This window comes from Cicer arietinum, chromosome 8 (genome assembly GCF_000331145.2).
Source record: "Cicer arietinum cultivar CDC Frontier isolate Library 1 chromosome 8, Cicar.CDCFrontier_v2.0, whole genome shotgun sequence".
NCBI lineage: Eukaryota > Viridiplantae > Streptophyta > Magnoliopsida > Fabales > Fabaceae > Cicer > Cicer arietinum.
Genome location: NC_021167.2, coordinates 7719039 through 7740240, shown reverse-complemented (window position 1 = coordinate 7740240; position 21202 = coordinate 7719039). Strand labels below are relative to the sequence as shown.

Genomic DNA, 21202 nt, shown 5'->3' with positions numbered 1-21202 from the left:
TATTTCATTCACTAAATAAGTGAATATATATACTGAATTTTAATCGACATATAAATAAGAACATATTTAAAGTTGATTATATATGTATATAGTGATATTTGTTAGTTGAGTTAAAATTTAATATCAAATTTCTGATCTTTAATAAATTAATTAAATATGTTATTTTTTTTGATAATATATATGGGAAAATAACAAATTAAAAATATTAATTGTATGACATTTTTTCCAATGCTATTATAGAAATTGTAACATACTATTACTTATTTTTCTTTTCTTTCACTTTTGTCTTTTTCTTCTTGTTCTTACTATATAAGTCAATAAAATATAAATGCGTGGATAGTAATACCTAATTATGTGTATTAGCTTTTTCTACCCAAATCCAACTAAGGTCTTTTATATTGACTTCATGATTTGACTATTATAACATATTTTCCAAAGGCTCTTTTCTCTCTATTTATATATCTTTCTTAGTTATAAATATCTTAGAATTTATACTAATAAAATAAAATAAATACAACAACCTCTATATATCGATAAATTATCAAATATTGTTAATTATTAATTTAACGTTTCATTAGAGAATAATATCTATATATAGAAAGGAAAAACGTTAAATGAATTTCTAACAAAACTAATGATAAGTTTGTTATATAGAGGTTGTTGAAAAGTGGTTATTGTTAATGGAAGATCATTGTGTTAACGTTAATGGAAGATCATTAATTCTATATATAGATGGATGGTGGTTAGGTCTTAAACCATTGAAAACGTTAAATGAATTTGCTCTAGTCAAAACTCGGAAGATGTTATTCTCTAATGAAAAGATTGGCCTATGTTTAAGAGGGAAGGTTATAAGAAACTTATCATTAATTTTGTTAATCATTGTTGTGACATGATATTAATAATAATGTGAATATTACTGTTGCAAATTCTATTCGGCATATTTGACATGATACTTCATCTTTTTTAAGGTCTTCATTGCCTAATTTCATTCAAAATGATAGTAGGCAATATTCCAAAAAAATAATATTGAGCGATCCGTATTTAGTTGGTTCTATTCAAATTATAGACAACTTCAAATCGTTGCTTCTATTTAGTTGCTTCTATGTATTTAGTAGGCATAAACTTTTGCGGCAAGAGACAACTGGTAGGTTTCTACTGGTATACCACCCTCTAATTATTTTTTAATATTAAAACCACCCCAAGTCGTGGGAGTACAATTGTTGCAACATGTAGTAGCCTCTGTCATTAGACAAACAAGACTTCAAACCATTTGTTTTTCAGTGCAGGTTTTATAGGGAGCATAGGAGCTGGCTTGATAGATTATGAACGTTATCATTTAAAAATGATTTTCTTCAAAAGCTAATAAAAATAACTAATTCATTTACAATATTAAAAATAAGTTTTACCAAAATAATATAAGAAAACTAAAACTTAACACATCATTTAGAAACTTAACCAATCGAAACAATATTAGCGGGAAAATCTATTAGGAAATCAGGATTCATACCAAAAGAAAGGATGAATAATACATGTTCATTCACCATCCTAAAAAAGGGAACTATTCTGTTCAGAGATTAAAAAAAAAAAGACCAAAAATTAACTTCAATAATGCATTTGCCTTCTAGACACAGGTAAGGATAATCTGCAAAGATAAACAAAATGCAAATAAGCATACAATTTAAAGGGCAATTACATTACAATAAGAGGTTGACATATTGGTTTGCTAACAAAATGTAGATGATAAGAACACAATTACAAGGTAAATTGTAAATTGAACAAAACTGTAAGCCAGTTACATTGGAGCACATCTCCATAGATTACAGAGAAGTCTCAAGCAGAAAGGATTATCATTTTCTTTACGCACAAATAAAATCCTAGAAACAATTTAGTAAACTATGTTACAAGAAGAACTTTGTGCGATTTTCTTTTTCCAGAAAAATCAAAAAGATTATCAATGTTTAAAATAGAAAATAGGATGGAAAAATACATTGACTATAAATTTAAGGGGAGGGGTAACAAAAACTAGAGGAAATTGTAAGCCAATTTTATTGGAGCACATCTCCAAGCATAAAGGAGAAGGCTCAAGCAGAAAGGCTCACTTTATATCCGCATAGATAAAATCCTAGAAACCATTAAACTTGGTTTCAAAGAAGAACTAAATGCGGTTTTCATTCTCCATAAAGAAATCAATAGATCTAAAAGTATTTGAATCAGAAAATAGAATGCATAGAATACATAGACAACACAATGAAGCTTAGGTAAGGATTGCTGCTTCAAAAAAAAAGGGAAGTCAGCAATTCAAACAGTCAGTATTGATACAGTGAGAAACAAATAAAAATAATATGATCAAAATAACAATATCCAAAAAAACATCATCTGAATAGGTAGAGACTTAATTTGCACAGTATCATATAACAAAAACACAATATTTATTTGGTTTGACACTAGTTCAATCACAAATGGCCGAAAAAATCATATATATAAATACAATTCTAGAACTAAGATATCAGATTGCAAAGAAGCGTATTAATCCAACAACGTAATTAAAAACTCAACAAGTTTCAACAAACGGTAAAATTACCTTATATATTGCTTGGATACATGAATACTCTAACCCTAGCTCCCTGCAAGCAGATCAACAATAAGAAATTCAAAAACCATAAAAAAAAGATGGTTTTAAAAGAATCATTTTAATGTACTCTAAATTACCATTGATTTTGGTGGCAAATTTGACTTGAACTTTGCACGGACTATACCGCTGTTACCATGAGGCCTTGTAACCTTACCCCAAATGCAACGATAATGGCTACCATCCTTCTTTACTTTAGCCTTGTAAATGTATGCCATGCGCTTCCCAGCATACCAAGAAACCTCTTCTTTAGTGTTTACTCCCTCAATCTGGACAAGAGAGGTGTTTGGGTATTGATTTGACTTGGACCTAAAATAACATTACCAATTACTAAGTCCAGCTAACCAAAACATTATCAAAATCAGTTATACAACACAGAAGAAAATGTAGATAATAATATTTACTAATAATTATATATGATCAAAAACCTAAATTACATGTTCGTTTTACTTCACAATAGATTCAAAATTAACAGCATTTAAATAAAAATTGAGAAAGAAAAAAAACTACCTCTTGTATCCAAGAACTGTACCCCTGACGTAAAGCCTGATTACACGAAGGATAGAAATTACAACATTAGCAAACATCCAGAAAAATTGCAAATCAACTTTATTATTAATTTAAATATGCAATAATCATAAAAACTAACTAGGTCTAGAAATGCATATTAAACACCATAGATCGAAAACGAAAAACTTAAAAAATAGAAAGTGAAATGTGTATATATATGCAATAAGGAAGAGTGAGTTAACAAACCTAACACGTTCACCTTGTCGTCCTTTAACCATTTTTGGTATGGCTGCTTCGGTTTCGATCAACTTCGTTCGGCTCGCCGGAAACCTACTGAAGTTAGACGCAGGGTTATTATATACGTATAACCGACGGAGTGGGCCAATTAGGGTTTTCTGTTAGGCCCAATTATTTGGGCTTCTATATATTTTACTGTTATTTGTAATTTTAAATGTAAAAATATTTTGAGTGTTAAGATTTTGTAGCCACAGTTGAACTTATACTCCCTTGTTTAAAAAATTTATTCTTTTACTTATTAAAATACTTTTTAAAAGAATAATGAAATTTTCGATAGTTATCTTTTAATATTAAAAATTTTATTTTTTTGAAAGTTAGTCTCGTATGAAAATTTGAAAATTCAGTAAATATTCTCAATAAAAAATTTTATTTTTAAAAATTGCGGTATTGAAATATAACTACTAAAATATTTAAATTTTCGGATAAAATTCTGGAAATTTCATTTGTTCCTAAAATTTCCAGTACATTTTTTTTTTGAAATTTGAAATTTTCTGTAAAATAAAATAAACCATCAAAAATTTAAATGCACAAATTTATGGTAGAATGAAAATAACTATAAGAAATTTTACGCCTTGAAATTTCGAGTAGACTCTTTATACTACCAGAACTTTTACACCTTATTTTTTATAGTTATTTTTCTTCTACCAAAAATTCCGATTGTTAATTTTATTCTACCCTAAATTTCGATTTAAAAAAAAAAAACTTGTATTAGAAATTTGAATAAAATTTTCAAAAGTTTCAACCGAAAATTCAAATTTTCAATATTAAAAATTTCATTTTAAAAATATCTAGGAGTTTCAACCGAAAAATTGAAATTTCCAATATTGAAAAATAACTGCCCGGAATTTCATTCCTGAAATTTTTTGTAAGAGAATTTCAAAGCTAAAAAATTACTTATTTCAAAACTTTCAGAATATCCGAATTTTTATTTTTATTGTATACTTTAAGATATTTTAATAAGTCAATGGATTAAATTTTTAAATAAAGAGTATAAGTTCAATTGTAAAGGTACAAAAATCAATTTTCAAATATTTTCCGTGTATTCACTTATGCTGTGTGTTTTTCATGAAGAAAAAAATATTAGTGAAAGGGGTGTTAAGTTTTTCTTCCAAAAAAAAAGTTAATTGTATTTCATTCAAAATAGGTTCAAAGATTCAAATGAGAATATGATTAAAAATGTGGTGATTAATATACAAGCAAGATGACTATGTCAAAGTTTGAGTCACTCAATGAGTTTGTCTTTGAATACAACTAACCATAAAGTTGTTATTATTTTGAATAATTCTTGATAACTCCTAATGATGTCTCCATACTCAGTGTTAGCAGTAGGCTTGGGGGATGTAAGAGTCTAAGTGCTTTTGATGGCATCTCCTCAAAATTGTCAATCCACATATCTTGATGGAGATATGGGATTTAGGAGTCTAAGTGCTTTTGATGGTGTCTTATGACTAATTAGGATAGTCTAATAAATAAAAAAATAAATAGAATATAGTTTAAATATATTTTTTATCTTGGTAAACATAGCAATTTTCAGTTTTAGTATCCGAAAAAATATTTGTTTGAATTTTATCTATGCAATTTTCAAAAACTTTAGTTTTTCTCCATGACGTCAAATGGACGTTATAAAAACGTGACCCAACGTGATTATTTAAATTTGTATTCATATTGGAGTTTGTATACTTAATTTATTATAAATAAGTATACATATTATTTTTATTTATTATTTTAATATTATTTTGGTTAAATTTATTTAGAATAATTTTAATGTATGAAAACATTACATTATATTATTATTCGACCATTACAAATCATCAAATAATTTATAAAAATTGATAACATATAATTAATATTTTGAACTCTGAAAACGTTGAAGTCTTGTAAAGTGGCTAAGCCTACATAGACTATGAATATGAATTGAGTCTGCTTGTAAACACTTAAAAACAATTGGAAAAAAAAATTGTACTCAACATATTATAGACACATAGATGTATGTTCGATTTGGATTGGATCTATTTTCATTATATAAATTGAAAACTAATCCGTCTATTTTTAAAAGTACAGTTTTTTTGATTTTTCAATTCAATTGTTGCGATTTGCATTGAATTATGTGGAATGTGAACATCAATAGTAATTAGTTTCTAATTTTTTTTTATCGATGTTAATCTAATTTATTGTTGACATATTATTATAAATAAATGAAATGTTGTAAACACATTTTAAAAATAAAAATAGGCTCAAATGATTTTAAGTAATTATGGAAGAGACAGATATGTAACATGTGCAGGATTCCAGGAACGTGTATAGATGGAACATTTTTTTCTGTTTAGAGATTGACGTCGCATTCAAATTCCTCACTTGCCTTTTTCGTTTGTTTTTATTCGGAAAAGAAAAAAGCACCGTAGGACTATTTGTGCTTGTGCATGTGCATGCAAACATATAACCAAACAAATAACCAGTTAGTTATTTATTACCAATTCTTTTTAGGATAATTTTATTGATACCCATGAAAAAAAGTTGGATACTTATTTATAAGGATTTGTTAAATAAAAAATATTGTCATGAAGGATTCAATTTTTTTCACGAGTAGCGATCGTGTATATTTTATTTGTTTTTTATTTTTAAAATTTAAAGTAGTATTAATTATTATTTTGTTAAAATTATTTATGATTATCTTTTATGGTACAAATTTTTATTATCTATTACATAAAGAGAAAAATATGTGAAGTAGAATAATAAATAATCAATATATTATAAGAAAACATAAGTAATTTCATCCAAATTAACAAATTTTTAATAATTTTATTAGTGCTTTGGTTCTATTTTTGATGGAGTCATAATTAATTTTGGAGGTAACAAATTGATTGTAACATGTTTAAAATTATCATTGAATAAATTTTATTTTACCTCTAAAATTAATTTTATTTAAAGTTAAAATTTATATTTTTTAATTTTTAAATTTAAATATAATTTTAATAATTAAAATTATTGTTCAACTTAATTTTATTTGAAATTATCTAAATATATATTTATCATATGTTGGACTAATTTTACAAAAAATGATACAAAAATCTTTATATAATCTTTATATTTTAAGATTTTTACGGCGAAGAGAACAATGTTAATGACCTATGACTAACGACGTCTCTTCCACTCATGATGGCATAATTATGATCCATGTTGGAAACCGCGTGTTAAAGTCATGTTTGGCTGGACCACAAAAAGCACTTCCTCGACGTACTGTCTCAATGTTACAACTTACAATAATCATATCCATCTACTACCATATTATAAAATAAAAAATATAGGCTTAAATTACATCTGTAGTCTCTTAACTTAATTTCAGTTAATATTTTAGTCCTTTATCTTTTTTTTTTTAACTTGGTCTTTATTTTAATTTTAAGTGACAATTTGATATTTTATGTTTTAAAATTTTGACAATGTTATCATTTTTTATACAAAAATTCAAAAAATAAATATTAATCAAAACTCATAAAATTAATTATATTCTTCAATATAATACTTAATCAAATTCGTAACACAAATCTTCAAATAAACTCATATTTTCATATTTTATTTGATATTGTTAAGAATAAATGACTAAATCGAGAAAAAAAAAAGATAAAAAATTAAAATGTTACGTGAAATTAAGTTAAGAGACCACAAATGTAATTTAGTCATAAATATATTAGTAATAATATAGTTGTGAAAAAGTGGGATTTATTGATTGGGGACATGGTCCTCATGATGATGCTTTATTAATTTCATATGTCTACTACAAACAACGTGAAAGCCGCGTCTACCTACGTTTGCACACTACAATTTATTCCATTTCCTACGTACTCTCATTGACACGATAGGGACTGCCATTTTGCTTGCTTTTTTCATTATTTGTTTTCCTTTTTTTGTTTTTATAAATAAATGGCCTTTATGTATTCATGTGCCATCCATGGTCTTGGCAATAATTTGTGTAAACATGGATAATAGGTTGCTTGGATCAACGAATTGATATAAAGATTTTGAATTTGAATTGGATGCATTTAAGAGATTTTACATTTACATACTTAAAAAATTAATGACCTTTCGATTTAAAATCAAATAATTTAAAAATATATTTTTATTTTTATATTTTAAAACATCAAAATTTAATTTGAATTGTCTAATTTTGATAAAATGATTAACAATATTGTGAATACAAGAATGTTTGATTACAAATAAATCGAATTCGAAGATTTCAGACTAAATAAGATTAGTTGTCATGGCTTTCCAACAACACCTTTCATCATATCATATGTTTGCATCCATCTTTTATTTGAGATGTGATTAAGCTAAAGTGCAACTTCTTCATTATTTGGTCCACCATATATTGTGTTTGAAACTTATTTGAAATTCTAACGATAATCAATAATAATTCGCAGAAGTATATATTAACAATTATCCATCTTTATGTCTAATAATAACTTGATTAATATTACTTCAATAAATTAGATTTTGAGAGTTGCATTTATTTTTCTTTTAATTTTAACAAACTAACTTTAATCAAATTATTTTCTCAAGCATAAAGATCTAAGATTACAGTAGCATTCACCATTGAACATAATTCATTAGTAGGTTTTAATTGTTCAAAGATATAAATTTTATGATTTATTTTGTTTTAATTTTACTATTTATTTGTTTAATAATTTTATCATTATTTATTCAATTAAATAATTGATTTAAAAAAATGGGTTCTATATAAAAAGATACTACCAAGTTTAGAAACGTTTTTCATCCAAATTTACTTTTTCTTTTAAACTATTTTTTTACACTTTTATTTTTCCTTATTAATAAAAGACTGAATTTTCTAAATAGTTGTATAAAGTTTTTAATGATAAAAACAATCAAGTGGACAATAACATACCCGTTTTACATGAGACATGATTATGAATTGCTAAAGATGAAAGGGAATATTTATATACGTAGCCGCTACTAGTCATGAAAAAATGTGATTTTTTCTCTCACTTCATGTTCTAAATTAGTCAACTTGAATGTTCTTTTTTTGTTAAAATATATATTCGAATGGACTAATTAGAAGGTGTTAATTGGAGACTTATGAGAAGATAAAGAGAGTAAGAAGAAATCATCATGAAAATTTGTGTGATTATTTGTTGCATTTGGAATTTGAGCTGAAAGCGATAGGAATTCAAACTTATTTTGTCGCACTATTAGAATCAGCTTGCGGTAGTGATTTGCACTCCCAGAACCTGAAGAGATTTTGGTTTTTTTTATAGCAACTGCCTTACAAGTTTAAATCTTGGGCCTCTTCAATGCATACACTACGAACATTTGGCCCATTTCATCATTTTTGTAGACAAAAACTTGTCCATCCCCAATATGAATTAGGATGTACAAATTCAGAATTGATTTTGTGCTGTCTCAAAGTGCACTTTTAGGCAATTTATGCCTTTAGAATATACACTTCCAAAACAATGAAAGTGAAATATCATTTATATGGCCACTTGTTTGTTCAAAGCATGACATAAAAAACAAGTATGTTAACTTGTCCAGCTGCAGAGAGCTGTTTTTTCTACCACTGTTGTTTTAAAATTTAAGTATCAGGATTCAGGATGATGTTGAGTATCCTGTACCTATAGAAGCACGAGAATGATCTTGAGGGGTTATGCACCCCTCCATAATAGGTTCTGCGCAGCGCCTATACCGATGAACTGACTCCAGAACCATTGGATTAAGAATAGTTAATCTTAATATAAAAAATAATTCATAACTTTTCCATTGATACTTCATAACCAAGCAAATTTTCATGTTCCTTTTTTTCACTTTCTTCTCTCCCTGTAATTTCTATTTTACTCTTCTCAAATCCAAATTCAAACAAAACAATCATCTCATGCTAATATAATACCATGCACGCCTTATTTATGTCTTCTTTTACTTATCTTTTAGTAGCCCTTTTCACAAGTTATGGAATATTTTAATTTTTAATCGTGCAATGGGAGAAAATGATAAACCTAAAACAGATAATTTATGAAACATTTAAGTGTATAATCAATCGAAGCATAATTTAAGACAATGTAAATTTTATAAGAATTCAAGATCAATTGTGCATGTAGTGTATTCTGCTTGCAAAGTACCTGCATGTCTTGATTTCTTTGTATGCAATCATAAAACTTTTTATTTACATTAATCCATTTTCGGATCGTTAATATTATTCAAAATCAAATATGAATTTATTATTTTGGACAGGTCAATAACATGTGTTGGCAGTTGAACTCGTACCAGCATCCTTAACGGGGATTGAGCTGAGAACCATTCCTTCTGCACCACAGCGACCAGTCCTAATGTCATGAAGTTGCTTGGGGTTACACATTGTCATGCTGCTTGTGGTTTCTGTTGTCACTGTCACTTTTCCCATCTCAGCTATTGCTTTCATCCGGATGCGCTCCGCTCTTGAGCCTATAACCTGCCCGAGGATAGAAGCTGCAATGGTCAATGCCATTGCTGATTTAGGCATCAGTACTGACTTCCGAAGCATGGCTATAAAGGGAACAGCGGCATGCACAGCTGCGAACCAAGACAATGAGAATTTCTTGGTATGCTCCTTCCACATACCCAAGGGCACATTGAGAGCCATTCCCATTGCTGCAATAACAAGCACTTTTGCAGGAAGAGGCTGAGGGCGCAAGTTTTTAACAAAGGATGTACGGGCAAGGGCGGCCCTTGCAGCAACAACTGCCGGTGGGCATTTGAAGTTCATGGCAGTTGGTGGCTTCAAAGCTGTCGCAACAAGGGGGAGAACACTGCTTACAGCTCTATAAGACTTGGCAATTGGGCAATTTCCCTTTGTCAACCATTCATTTCCAAGTGCTTCGTGCTTTGACATATCTCCTTTCTAGAATTGAAGCTCGGTAGAGAAAAAAAAATCAATATAAGCCATGTTTCAAAGGATCAAAATAATTAATAGGCAGCAGAAAAGAAAAACATTGAACAAATTTAAATCTGCCCTGTGATCCACAATATTGACGGTACAATTATTGCTAATCTTTGGGTGTAAATCAAAATGAAGACTACTAGAATATAGATGCTCTTGGGCCCATAACAACATTACATGTTTCCTACCAGGAATTAATTTCATGCAGAGGTGTTAATTAAGTATGTGTTAATGTAAAAAAAAATGCAAAAGCCAACATCAAGAAACTGATTTTCACCTGAGATGAATGCTCCTTTTTGTTTGACGATTCAGAATTCTTCTGTTTCTTCCATTTCTCAGAAAAATCCCCAAAATTAAACGGGCCACCTAGTCCAAAGGATGATAGACTAATGGTAGCAGCTCTTCCAGCCAAAGGGTTAAAAACAGGCATAGAATCAACTTCCTTTCTGCCATTGTGAAAGTCAGATCTCTCAGAGAGAGGAACGACGCCATCTTTCCCGTGAAACAACTTAAAAGCCATATCAAAACCAGGACCATCTTCAAATATAGGACCCTTGGCTGCACGCACCTGAGCAACAGAGCAAGCAACAACAATGAAGACAATTAGCTTGAATATTGACCCAAATTTTGAACTACCAAGATAGACGATAGGTAGAAAGGACACAAAGATGAATTAACTTACAGGAATGGAGACTTTTGACGAAGAGAAAGAGAATTTTGTAGGTTCATCAATATTTCTCAAAAATGGGCACCTTTGGATGTCTCTCACATCAAAGGGGCAATCGGATCCATCCCCATTCATTCCCCTTAAAAAGAAATCCATTTCCACCTTTTGTTGAAACAATTTCTAGAAATAAGGTGGGAAAATACAAAACACATGAAACCGATCATATTGTATAGCAACTACGCTCTTTTGCAAGGAACCAAGTACACAATAATCAATACACGATGAATATAAGACGAGGATAAATAAAGCACCTAAACGTGAATGAAGATAAAAAAACAACCTAATAAGCATCAAAAAAGCTATTACAAAGGTAGTAAAAACTTCAAGGGCAAGATAATGAGTTGACTGGCTGTCTTCTAAATAAAACAAAAAATTACAATTACCACAATCATCACATGCTTAATTTGAAAATTAAAATGAAGCAATTTTTTGTCCAAAATGAAGCTTTAACCTTAAAGAAAAAGAACAATTTGGACACATCAGAGGAACTTCATATCCAAATTAAAACAATAGACCATTATTTCAAAATTGTTACTTGTTCACATTAGAAAAATTCAAATGGTTCCACTACTAAACAAATACAATATCAAGGATAGGAACCTTCTAGAGCTAAACACAGAGACACATGAAGAGAATGAGTTAACTACAAATTATAAAACATTATTTGTTCATTCTCTCAATCACTGTGCTCTAAATTAAACAAAAACTTAATGTGTTTGGTTCTACTCTGACTAAAATTGATTTTTGTAAAATTGATTTTTAATTAAAAGCGAGTTAAAGGTAAAATGATTTATTCTTGAATATATTCAGATAAAAGTGAGTTGAACAATAAATTTCAATGTAAAAATCATATTTTTACTCGAAAGCTAAAAATCTAAGTTTCAAGTTAGAATAAATTCTAGAGGAAAAATCAATTCAACTACGTAGCACCAAATCATGCCACAATCAATTTAACATCTCCAAAAGTGGAACCAAACATGCACAATGCATTTACAATGATCAAAATCAGTCACCTGCTTTGAAAATAAAAAAGAAGCACTTTTTGTCCACAAACAAGCATTAAGCTTAAAGAAGAAGAAGAAGAAGAAGAAGAAAAAGCAATTCAGACTTATCAGAGAAACTTAAAAACAATAAAATGTTACTTCGAAATTGTTCATTATTCACATCAGAAAATTTCATTTCATATAGCTTAAGTAAAAAAATTGGAAGCTTCTAGAGATACACAAAGACACAGATACGCAGGAACTGTAATTGATAATTATGGTTTAATAAATAATTTAAAAATATTAATGGCAATTCAGAGCGGGTACCAATCAATACTCGATAATTGAAAGTATAGGAAAATTGAGAAATTCTGAGGCATGAATGTATCAAAACAAAACCTAATTAAAAATGAATCGAGTTGCTTCCTCGAATAGAAAACGAATACGAATAAAATCACGCTATTGAAAATCGAATGAGAGAGAGAGAGAGAGAGAGAGAGAGAGAGAGAGAGAGAGAGAGAGAGAGAGTACCGGGACAAGAGAAAAACTGCGAAGACGTGTGGTTGCCACATGCACGTGTGCCGCAAACACAGCTTAAAAGAGATGAGTCAATTGCACGTGCCTCTATTTATTTTCTTTTTATGTCAGAGGCAACGTGCTTTTTTTTTTTTATTAATAAAAAAAATTGTTAACCACCGTGATCATGGAAGAATCCAGAAATCAACTCAAAGAGACGAATTTTTTTATTAATAAAATTATATAAAAAAAAAATACAAAACTAGACAATACAAACAAGTGTCTCTAACATGGTCAATTAACGAATGAAATGGCTCATCCACAAATTAAACTCTCTATTCAAGATGTAATACTATCCTCTCTTCTTCCCTCCTACTCTCTAACGAGCATAAATATCAAATTGCATAAGTGATTGTTCGTTTATCCCCATATTTATTACATGTATAAAAAATACTACAGAGTTGAAACATCGGATAACACTATTCATTCCAAAAACCATTAATTACAGTAATTTCTAACTATTGGAACCCAACTTCCAACAAAACAACGAGAAGTTAAGGGCACTTCAGCAACTCCCAATTGCATATGGCCAAGACACGAGCTCCCCCAACACATGACAATAGTGAGAGTGAGACTCAAGTTGACAAGTCAGTCACTATAAGAATGTGTAGTCAAGTGTATCTTTGGTATTCGTATTTTAAATTCTTGTTACTAATGTTTAAAGAACATTTGTTTAAAACTCGGAGAAGAAAAATGTTTTAAAAATACAGGTCAAATACTTGTTAATTATCCTAATAAATACATCATTTTTCTATAGAAATGTACCTCTTGTTTCCTTAATCAATATCTCGCTGGCACTTGTTAGTAACTAGTTAACATTTTTCATAATCTTACTAACAGACACTCTGAAGACACGTATTAACAAATCGTCTGAACTGATGAACGTGCAAGCAGTTAAACTATGCATCTCTATTTTGATCAACTGCATCCGCTATTGGGAAAAGACACAGAAGAGTTCACATTAAAAGATAAAGTTGTAGTTTTGCACCACGTTGGCATTGAGAAATGCCACATCAATACAACTACCACATAATTATGCCGTCTATATTTACATAGTTGACCGTAAAGACAATTTTTAAAACATACCAAAATGAAACACGACAAACTCAATCCAAAAAGTGGCATTTTGCCAAATTTCAGTATCCTCCATACTGTTGATTTTGAGCTATACCATTACCATATCTTCCTTGCATTACATTATTGCCTCCATAAGAAGGAGGTGCTGCACTGATGCCAGGACAGTCTCTTGCCCAATGTCCAGTTTGATGGCATTTATAGCATTCTCCGGAAGCCGCACCTGATCCAGCGGATGGGCGCTGCATCGGCTGATCTGAATGTGCTGCTGCACCCATACCCGGACAGTCCCTTGCCCAATGTCCAGGTTGATGGCATTTATAGCAATCACCAGAAGCGGCACCTGATCCAGCAGATACCCTGTTGCCATAGGCCGCACCAGTAGACTGTCCAGATTGATTTCTAAGATTTAGGCATTGCGCAGAGCTATGGCCAGAGGCTCCACAGTTGCTACATGAGAGAGAGAGAGAGAGAGAGAGAGAGAGAGAGAGAGAGTACCGGGACAAGAGAAGAACTGCGAAGACGTGTGGTTGCCACATGCACGTGTGCCGCAAACACAGCTTAAAAGAGATGAGTCAATTGCACGTGCCTCTATTTATTTTCTTTTTATGTCAGAGGCAACGTGCTTTTTTTTTTTTATTAATAAAAAAAATTGTTAACCACCGTGATCATGGAAGAATCCAGAAATCAACTCAAAGAGACGAATTTTTTTATTAATAAAATTATATAAAAAAAAAATACAAAACTAGACAATACAAACAAGTGTCTCTAACATGGTCAATTAACGAATGAAATGGCTCATCCACAAATTAAACTCTCTATTCAAGATGTAATACTATCCTCTCTTCTTCCCTCCTACTCTCTAACGAGCATAAATATCAAATTGCATAAGTGATTGTTCGTTTATCCCCATATTTATTACATGTATAAAAAATACTACAGAGTTGAAACATCGGATAACACTATTCATTCCAAAAACCATTAATTACAGTAATTTCTAACTATTGGAACCCAACTTCCAACAAAACAACGAGAAGTTAAGGGCACTTCAGCAACTCCCAATTGCATATGGCCAAGACACGAGCTCCCCCAACACATGACAATAGTGAGAGTGAGACTCAAGTTGACAAGTCAGTCACTATAAGAATGTGTAGTCAAGTGTATCTTTGGTATTCGTATTTTAAATTCTTGTTACTAATGTTTAAAGAACATTTGTTTAAAACTCGGAGAAGAAAAATGTTTTAAAAATACAGGTCAAATACTTGTTAATTATCCTAATAAATACATCATTTTTCTATAGAAATGTACCTCTTGTTTCCTTAATCAATATCTCGCTGGCACTTGTTAGTAACTAGTTAACATTTTTCATAATCTTACTAACAGACACTCTGAAGACACGTATTAACAAATCGTCTGAACTGATGAACGTGCAAGCAGTTAAACTATGCATCTCTATTTTGATCAACTGCATCCGCTATTGGGAAAAGACACAGAAGAGTTCACATTAAAAGATAAAGTTGTAGTTTTGCACCACGTTGGCATTGAGAAATGCCACATCAATACAACTACCACATAATTATGCCGTCTATATTTACATAGTTGACCGTAAAGACAATTTTTAAAACATACCAAAATGAAACACGACAAACTCAATCCAAAAAGTGGCATTTTGCCAAATTTCAGTATCCTCCATACTGTTGATTTTGAGCTATACCATTACCATATCTTCCTTGCATTACATTATTGCCTCCATAAGAAGGAGGTGCTGCACTGATGCCAGGACAGTCTCTTGCCCAATGTCCAGTTTGATGGCATTTATAGCATTCTCCGGAAGCCGCACCTGATCCAGCGGATGGGCGCTGCATCGGCTGATCTGAATGTGCTGCTGCACCCATACCCGGACAGTCCCTTGCCCAATGTCCAGGTTGATGGCATTTATAGCAATCACCAGAAGCGGCACCTGATCCAGCAGATACCCTGTTGCCATAGGCCGCACCAGTAGACTGTCCAGATTGATTTCTAAGATTTAGGCATTGCGCAGAGCTATGGCCAGAGGCTCCACAGTTGCTACATGACACGTATGAACCAGGAGCCGCTGACGAAGCAACAGAACTGCTATACTGGTTTCCATACTGGCCCACTTGATTTGCTGGCATCCCATAATCTCTACCAGTATTAGTGTTGGGCTTTATAGGATTATATACTGGCGGTGTAGTTTGTCCAAAGCTCCCCAGTCCAGTATTATTGATAACAGAGTTAATGGTGGCACCTTCTGCTTTCTCAGACTTAAGTTTATCAATCAAATCCAGAAGAAATCTAGATTCAGATGCAAAGATTACCTTCTCTGCTTTTACTACTGTCGACTTAACACGTTGTTCATCACCGTATGTCTCCTCTTTTACTTTTAACTTGAACACATATTTAGTGAAGAGAACCTTACGGATGATTTCTGCAAATCTTTCATCATCATGTTCTTCATATTTCAGAAAATACAAGTCTTTTGCAGGTATACCTAGGATCTCCTCGCCACCCTCCTGGAAAGCAGTAGCCCATGTTACACCAGTGTGATCCTGTATCTGCAATTGCAGTATGTACCTATAATCACAAGCATCAACAGACTGATCACACCTGTCACAGCGCCATTTCCCATCTCCATTGTTAGTAACCTTTTTGTTACATTGCCTATCCCCTATCATGATAGGACAAGCTGTGTAGCAAAAATTATCAACTTTAACGAAAGAAACACTAGCACATACGGTTATCCAATCAGGCTTCTCTGAAGTCCCTAACTTTTCATCTTTAATTTGAGAGACAGTCTTCCGCACTTCACTTTTACCAAAACTAGATGATTCTCTAGAAAGAGATTGACTCGGTACATTCCTCCCTTCCTTGTCAAACCATTCTCTCAGAGTATAAGCCTCTGCAGAATCAGGTTCTACAAATAATTGGCTAGTGCCTATAGTCCCAACAGACTTCCCATTGAAATCATTTATTCTGGCAGCCTTTACAGCCAAAATTGGAAATGCCCCCGAGTCACAAATAACTTGCAGCCTTTGTCCTTCCACGTTACAAAAATTTCCCCATACAGTTAATTCAACACTTCGGCCAGACATGTCTTTCAACTGGAGAGTTCTCTTCTGCGTTTCAGTGCCATTTTTTCTCATGATTGAAGCTGTAGGACTGATAGAAGTCACCACAGCAATCAAATCCACAATGCTGTTGTTTTCCATACTTTCTATGTCACCAATGGGACGAAAATTAAATATCTGCTTTGGAATTGAATTATCATCTTCAAGCCATGGCTGAATAACTGATGTTATATCAAGGGTTATCTCGTGATCATTAGGAAGGTGATTAAAATTCTTCTGAGCTGGCTTTAAATTTCCTCTGGAAATGAGAAAGACTTTACCATGTTCTATTACGTTATAAAACTGATCAGCCACAGCATTAAAGCAAGTTGCCCGGATTTCTCCACCATCAGAATCCAAAAGATCAAAAGAAAATACTTTTCCCTCACCTCGGGCATTGTTATAGTGCCTAAGTTCCCCCTTAGCCGTTACTCTGGCTTTAATTGTCCAATTACTCTGATACGGATTCAATGCAGATATTGGAACTATCCTTGGGGGGGCATCATTTCTTCCTATAGGCCCTCTGTTGGTGTTGGTGTTGGTGTACATTGAAGATTGCGGTCTGTACATAGGCTGAGGCGGACGAGCATTAGAATTTTGCATTGGTTTTGAAGCCTCAAATTGTGGATTGCGGAAACTTGTATTCTGTACACCATAAGACCCATTTGACGGTGCTGGTCTATTCAAACTGGATCCAGGCTCAGGTTTAGGATAAGATGGAGGAGCATTAGATGCACCATATCTAACAGGCTCGGAACTGTTAGAATAGACACTGCTAGCAGGAGGATTCACTTTTGGACGATCCATAGATGGCATAGACACATTTGGTCTAGCATTAATGCCACCTGCATGTGAATTACTATTTAAAGACTGTGAAATCCCAGTGGTATTTCCTGATTGACCAGCAGCAGATTGTACATTTCGTGCTTGACTCACAGCTGATTGTGAAGGCGCTTCTTTTGGTGCGGGGACAGGTTCTCCAACCAAATCACATTTGTCCAGTATAACATCCAGCTCAACTATGATGATAATCCTGTTTGTAATTAGAAAACCAAATAATTAGCCAATCCCAGTCACAGAGCCTGGAAGAAATATAGCTATGACAAGAATAAAACTTCCTCCTATTGGCTAATAAAGCATTCAACTAGTCCAACAGTAGCAAAACCAAGAAGCCACAATGAAACAACAATTCCTTTACTGAAATTATTCATCGATTATAAAATAGCAACACCTCCTATTCCAGAAACTTCCTGGAGTATCAAATTCACAAGTCTTAAAATACAAAAACATGATATATAAAACATGGGGTGATTGATCTTATCTTAATCTCAGACATGCAGATACTATGAAAATAAATATCAAGTAATAATATTCACTGAAAATCAGCTATAAACAGTGTTAGACAAATTTCTCTTTTTGCAAACGTGGCGTGGAAAATTGAAAATTGCATTGCTATTTCATTACACTGTAGACCAAAATGGTACACTCCAGAGAAAAATTACAATAAAATAAATAGTTAAATAAATAAAAAAACAGCTACACGGTAAAGTAACAACAATATTTAACAAGCAATTGTTCACATTCTACACATAGTTGAATTGAAAACATATAATTGCTTATACCACTATCTATAAATGTAAAATAAAATAAATAAATAAATAAACTTCCAGAAAAAAGGGGAAAATGAAAAGATGAAACTTACTTGCGATTCTGAACATCGTTACAAATGAATTGATGAAGCTTAACAATGGAACCTTTCTGCAACCTTCCAGAATGAACCAACTCATTCTTCTGTGTAGCGAGCATTCCTTGTTGATAATACGAACCATCGGACAGAACAAGCCTATACCTCTCAGTAGAACTATTCTGCTGCGACTGCACAAGCTTCAAATCGATAACTTGAAGAACCGGTTGCAATTCCTCCGAAGTGAAACACATAGTTATTATCGCACCTTGTGTCAGATTCACAGCCATTGTCGCTTTTTATCAAATCTTGGCTTTTTTTTCTTGCACAGTGAAATTCGAAACCCTAATTGATTTGATTGAATTGAATGGGAGTGGGTTACAAGTGAGTGTGAAATTTGAAACCCTAAAATGGATATAAAGAAGGCGCCATAATAATTTGGTCTGTTTCGTGAAGAGAGGGAAGTTCAATTTTTGGAGAAGGGTAGTGGGATTTGTCTAAATACCAATCGTGTCCCTGTTTGGTTTTGGAGAAATGCTTCTGAAAGAAGCCACACACGATGCGATGCGATGTTTGCCTTGTTCGAATTTGGAATAAATTGGATTTATAAGGTCAAGAAGACATTTAATACAATAAAACATGGCGTATGTGTTGCAAATTAAATCAAAAATCAGTTTTCTTATGGGATTAACTATATAAAATAAAAATTAACTCTAAATAAAACATGTACTCAATACTATTATTCAAAGGATAAAGAAAATTAGGGTTAAGGTAATCCATCAGCTAAAAGTAGATAATGTTTTACAAGTTATAACTCGGCGAATATTTATAATACAATTATATTTATTTATTATAATTATATTTAATGATTCAAATAAAACGGTGAAATTAATGAGCATGTGTTAGCGTAATGCCGTATGAATACTTTCATTTAAAATTTATATCTCCTAGTGAAAAATTGTGTTTGTAAAAAAAAAAATTTGTATAGGTTTCTTATTAAACATGTGAAATTATTGTTAAATTTTATTAAGTTGATCATTAAATTAACAAATAAATAAAATATCGCTTATTTATAAATTCTATTAAGTTTTTGCTACCACTAATCTTAACCCTAGCTTTCAAATGATTTATATTGTATTTCTTACTAATCATAAATTTCATCGTAATCTTGAAAACACAATTTCATCTATTAGGTAGAGTTTGACTTCACACAATCACGCGATCTTAATTGTTCTATAAAAGATTAACAATTTAAACTTAAAAACATATTTTTCTCACAAAAGTTGTGACTGCACAAAACCTAAGTTCATACAACTATGAATAACATTGATCCATGTGTCGTTGTTTTGATTTTCCATCTTGATCGACGTTTTGATTTGTTGTCCTGATCCAACGTTCTTTTTGTTTAGATTGATATATTAGTTTTAATCTAGTACAAACTCAATCAATAACTTTAACGTATTCAACGTTATAACTCGAAGTCATAGGTATTTCAGACACTTAATCTTATCATTTTGTATGTTTTGTCTTATTTGTAGGTATTTTGTCGTTTTATATTATTAATTTAAATATTGTGAGTTTGTTCGTAAATTCATAATTTTTTATTTTAACTACTTTGAACTGTATTGTTCTCGATTGATGTAATTTTTATCAATTTGAATGAATAAATATCGATTTTAGTAATTAAAAAAAACAAGTTGATCCATTCTCCTTATACACACCTCACACACAAACACAATGGATTAGAAGAATTCTATTGAAAAATTACATTTTGTGTATTTCGAGATATTACGGCTTTTTTAGTTATGGATTGAACAAATTATTTCAATCTTATAAAAAAACCAAATCCCTTCGTGGTGATCAAAATTGATGCCTATTGTAATAAATTAAAAATTCTAAGTGACCTTTATTTGATCAAATTTAATACTTAAACTAAAAAAAATAAAAAAAAAAGTAAAAACTCAATTACAATTTCACCTGCCTTAAATTTCTACGAGATCATATATTTGTTGCATTGTCTACTCTTTTAATTTATGCACACCATTAACGTTGACATAATCCTCTTCATGCGTTCACACTCACTAGTATGCTCCTAACTCCATATCATATCTACTAATATGAGCCAAATCCTCGTCACTAGGTGGACAATGATTGTCTTTTTGATTGATGATTGAGTCATTTACTCTCCTATTCTTTTTTTTTTTTAACAACCTCCTTAGTTATATTGGAAAAAAAAGTGTTTATGTTACAAAAATGAAGCAGTGAATAAATCATTATTACCCTGCAAAAGAGCCTTTAGTAGAAGAATTCTTTTTTCTAGTTTTTTACTATGCATCGTATAAATTTTGTTAGTGATATGTTTTATTGGTATTATTGATAATAATGATAAAGAAAATAAATTAAAGAAACCTTTTACTATAGAAAAATAGAAAAATTAAATAATAAATTATTTATTTTATTATAATAAAATACTTAAATACACAGTAATCGAAATAATTTAATTTATATATATTATCAATCCATTAAAATCGTTAAATCATTAAAAATATTTAATTTTAATCACAATTACCTATAAAGTCATACCAATAAATGATTATAATGAGTTGATCATGTAAATCTTTTTACACCAACAATATATAACAATTAAACTTATAATTGAATTTGAAAATTAA

At 31.1% G+C, this 21202-nt stretch overlaps 3 protein-coding genes across 5 annotated transcripts; all 3 read right to left on the bottom strand.

The window, feature by feature from the left end:
- Window positions 1–1416: 1416 nt before the first annotated feature.
- LOC101512796 (large ribosomal subunit protein eL33w) lies at window positions 1417–3536 on the bottom strand. The gene is made up of 5 exons (XM_004512345.4): window positions 3386–3536; window positions 3140–3175; window positions 2710–2938; window positions 2582–2624; window positions 1417–1642 (listed from the first exon to the last, which is right to left on the bottom strand). Exons 1-4 carry the CDS (start codon window positions 3415–3417, stop codon window positions 2583–2585), a joined length of 339 nt encoding a protein of 112 aa, XP_004512402.1. The 5' UTR covers window positions 3418–3536; the 3' UTR covers window positions 1417–1642; window position 2582.
- A 5970-nt stretch (window positions 3537–9506) lies between these two features.
- On the bottom strand, window positions 9507–14318 carry LOC101511734 (uncharacterized). Of its 3 annotated transcripts, none has more exons than XM_004512341.4 (4): window positions 14217–14318; window positions 11041–11205; window positions 10636–10926; window positions 9507–10319 (listed from the first exon to the last, which is right to left on the bottom strand). In XM_004512341.4, the coding sequence occupies exons 2-4, from the start codon at window positions 11179–11181 to the stop codon at window positions 9675–9677; spliced, it is 1077 nt and encodes a 358-aa protein (XP_004512398.1). In that variant the 5' UTR covers window positions 11182–11205; window positions 14217–14318; the 3' UTR covers window positions 9507–9674. The 3 variants fall into 3 exon arrangements, with proteins under 3 accessions (XP_004512398.1, XP_004512400.1, XP_073220244.1); XM_004512343.4 differs by lacking the exon at window positions 14217–14318 and adding an exon at window positions 12600–12748; XM_073364143.1 differs by lacking the exon at window positions 14217–14318 and having other exon boundaries at window positions 11041–12371.
- An 814-nt stretch (window positions 14319–15132) lies between these two features.
- On the bottom strand, window positions 15133–19126 carry LOC101512477 (replication protein A 70 kDa DNA-binding subunit A). The gene is made up of 2 exons (XM_027337672.2): window positions 18549–19126; window positions 15133–17879 (listed from the first exon to the last, which is right to left on the bottom strand). The coding sequence occupies exons 1-2, from the start codon at window positions 18818–18820 to the stop codon at window positions 15398–15400; spliced, it is 2754 nt and encodes a 917-aa protein (XP_027193473.1). The 5' UTR covers window positions 18821–19126; the 3' UTR covers window positions 15133–15397.
- Between the last annotated feature and the right edge of the window lie 2076 nt (window positions 19127–21202).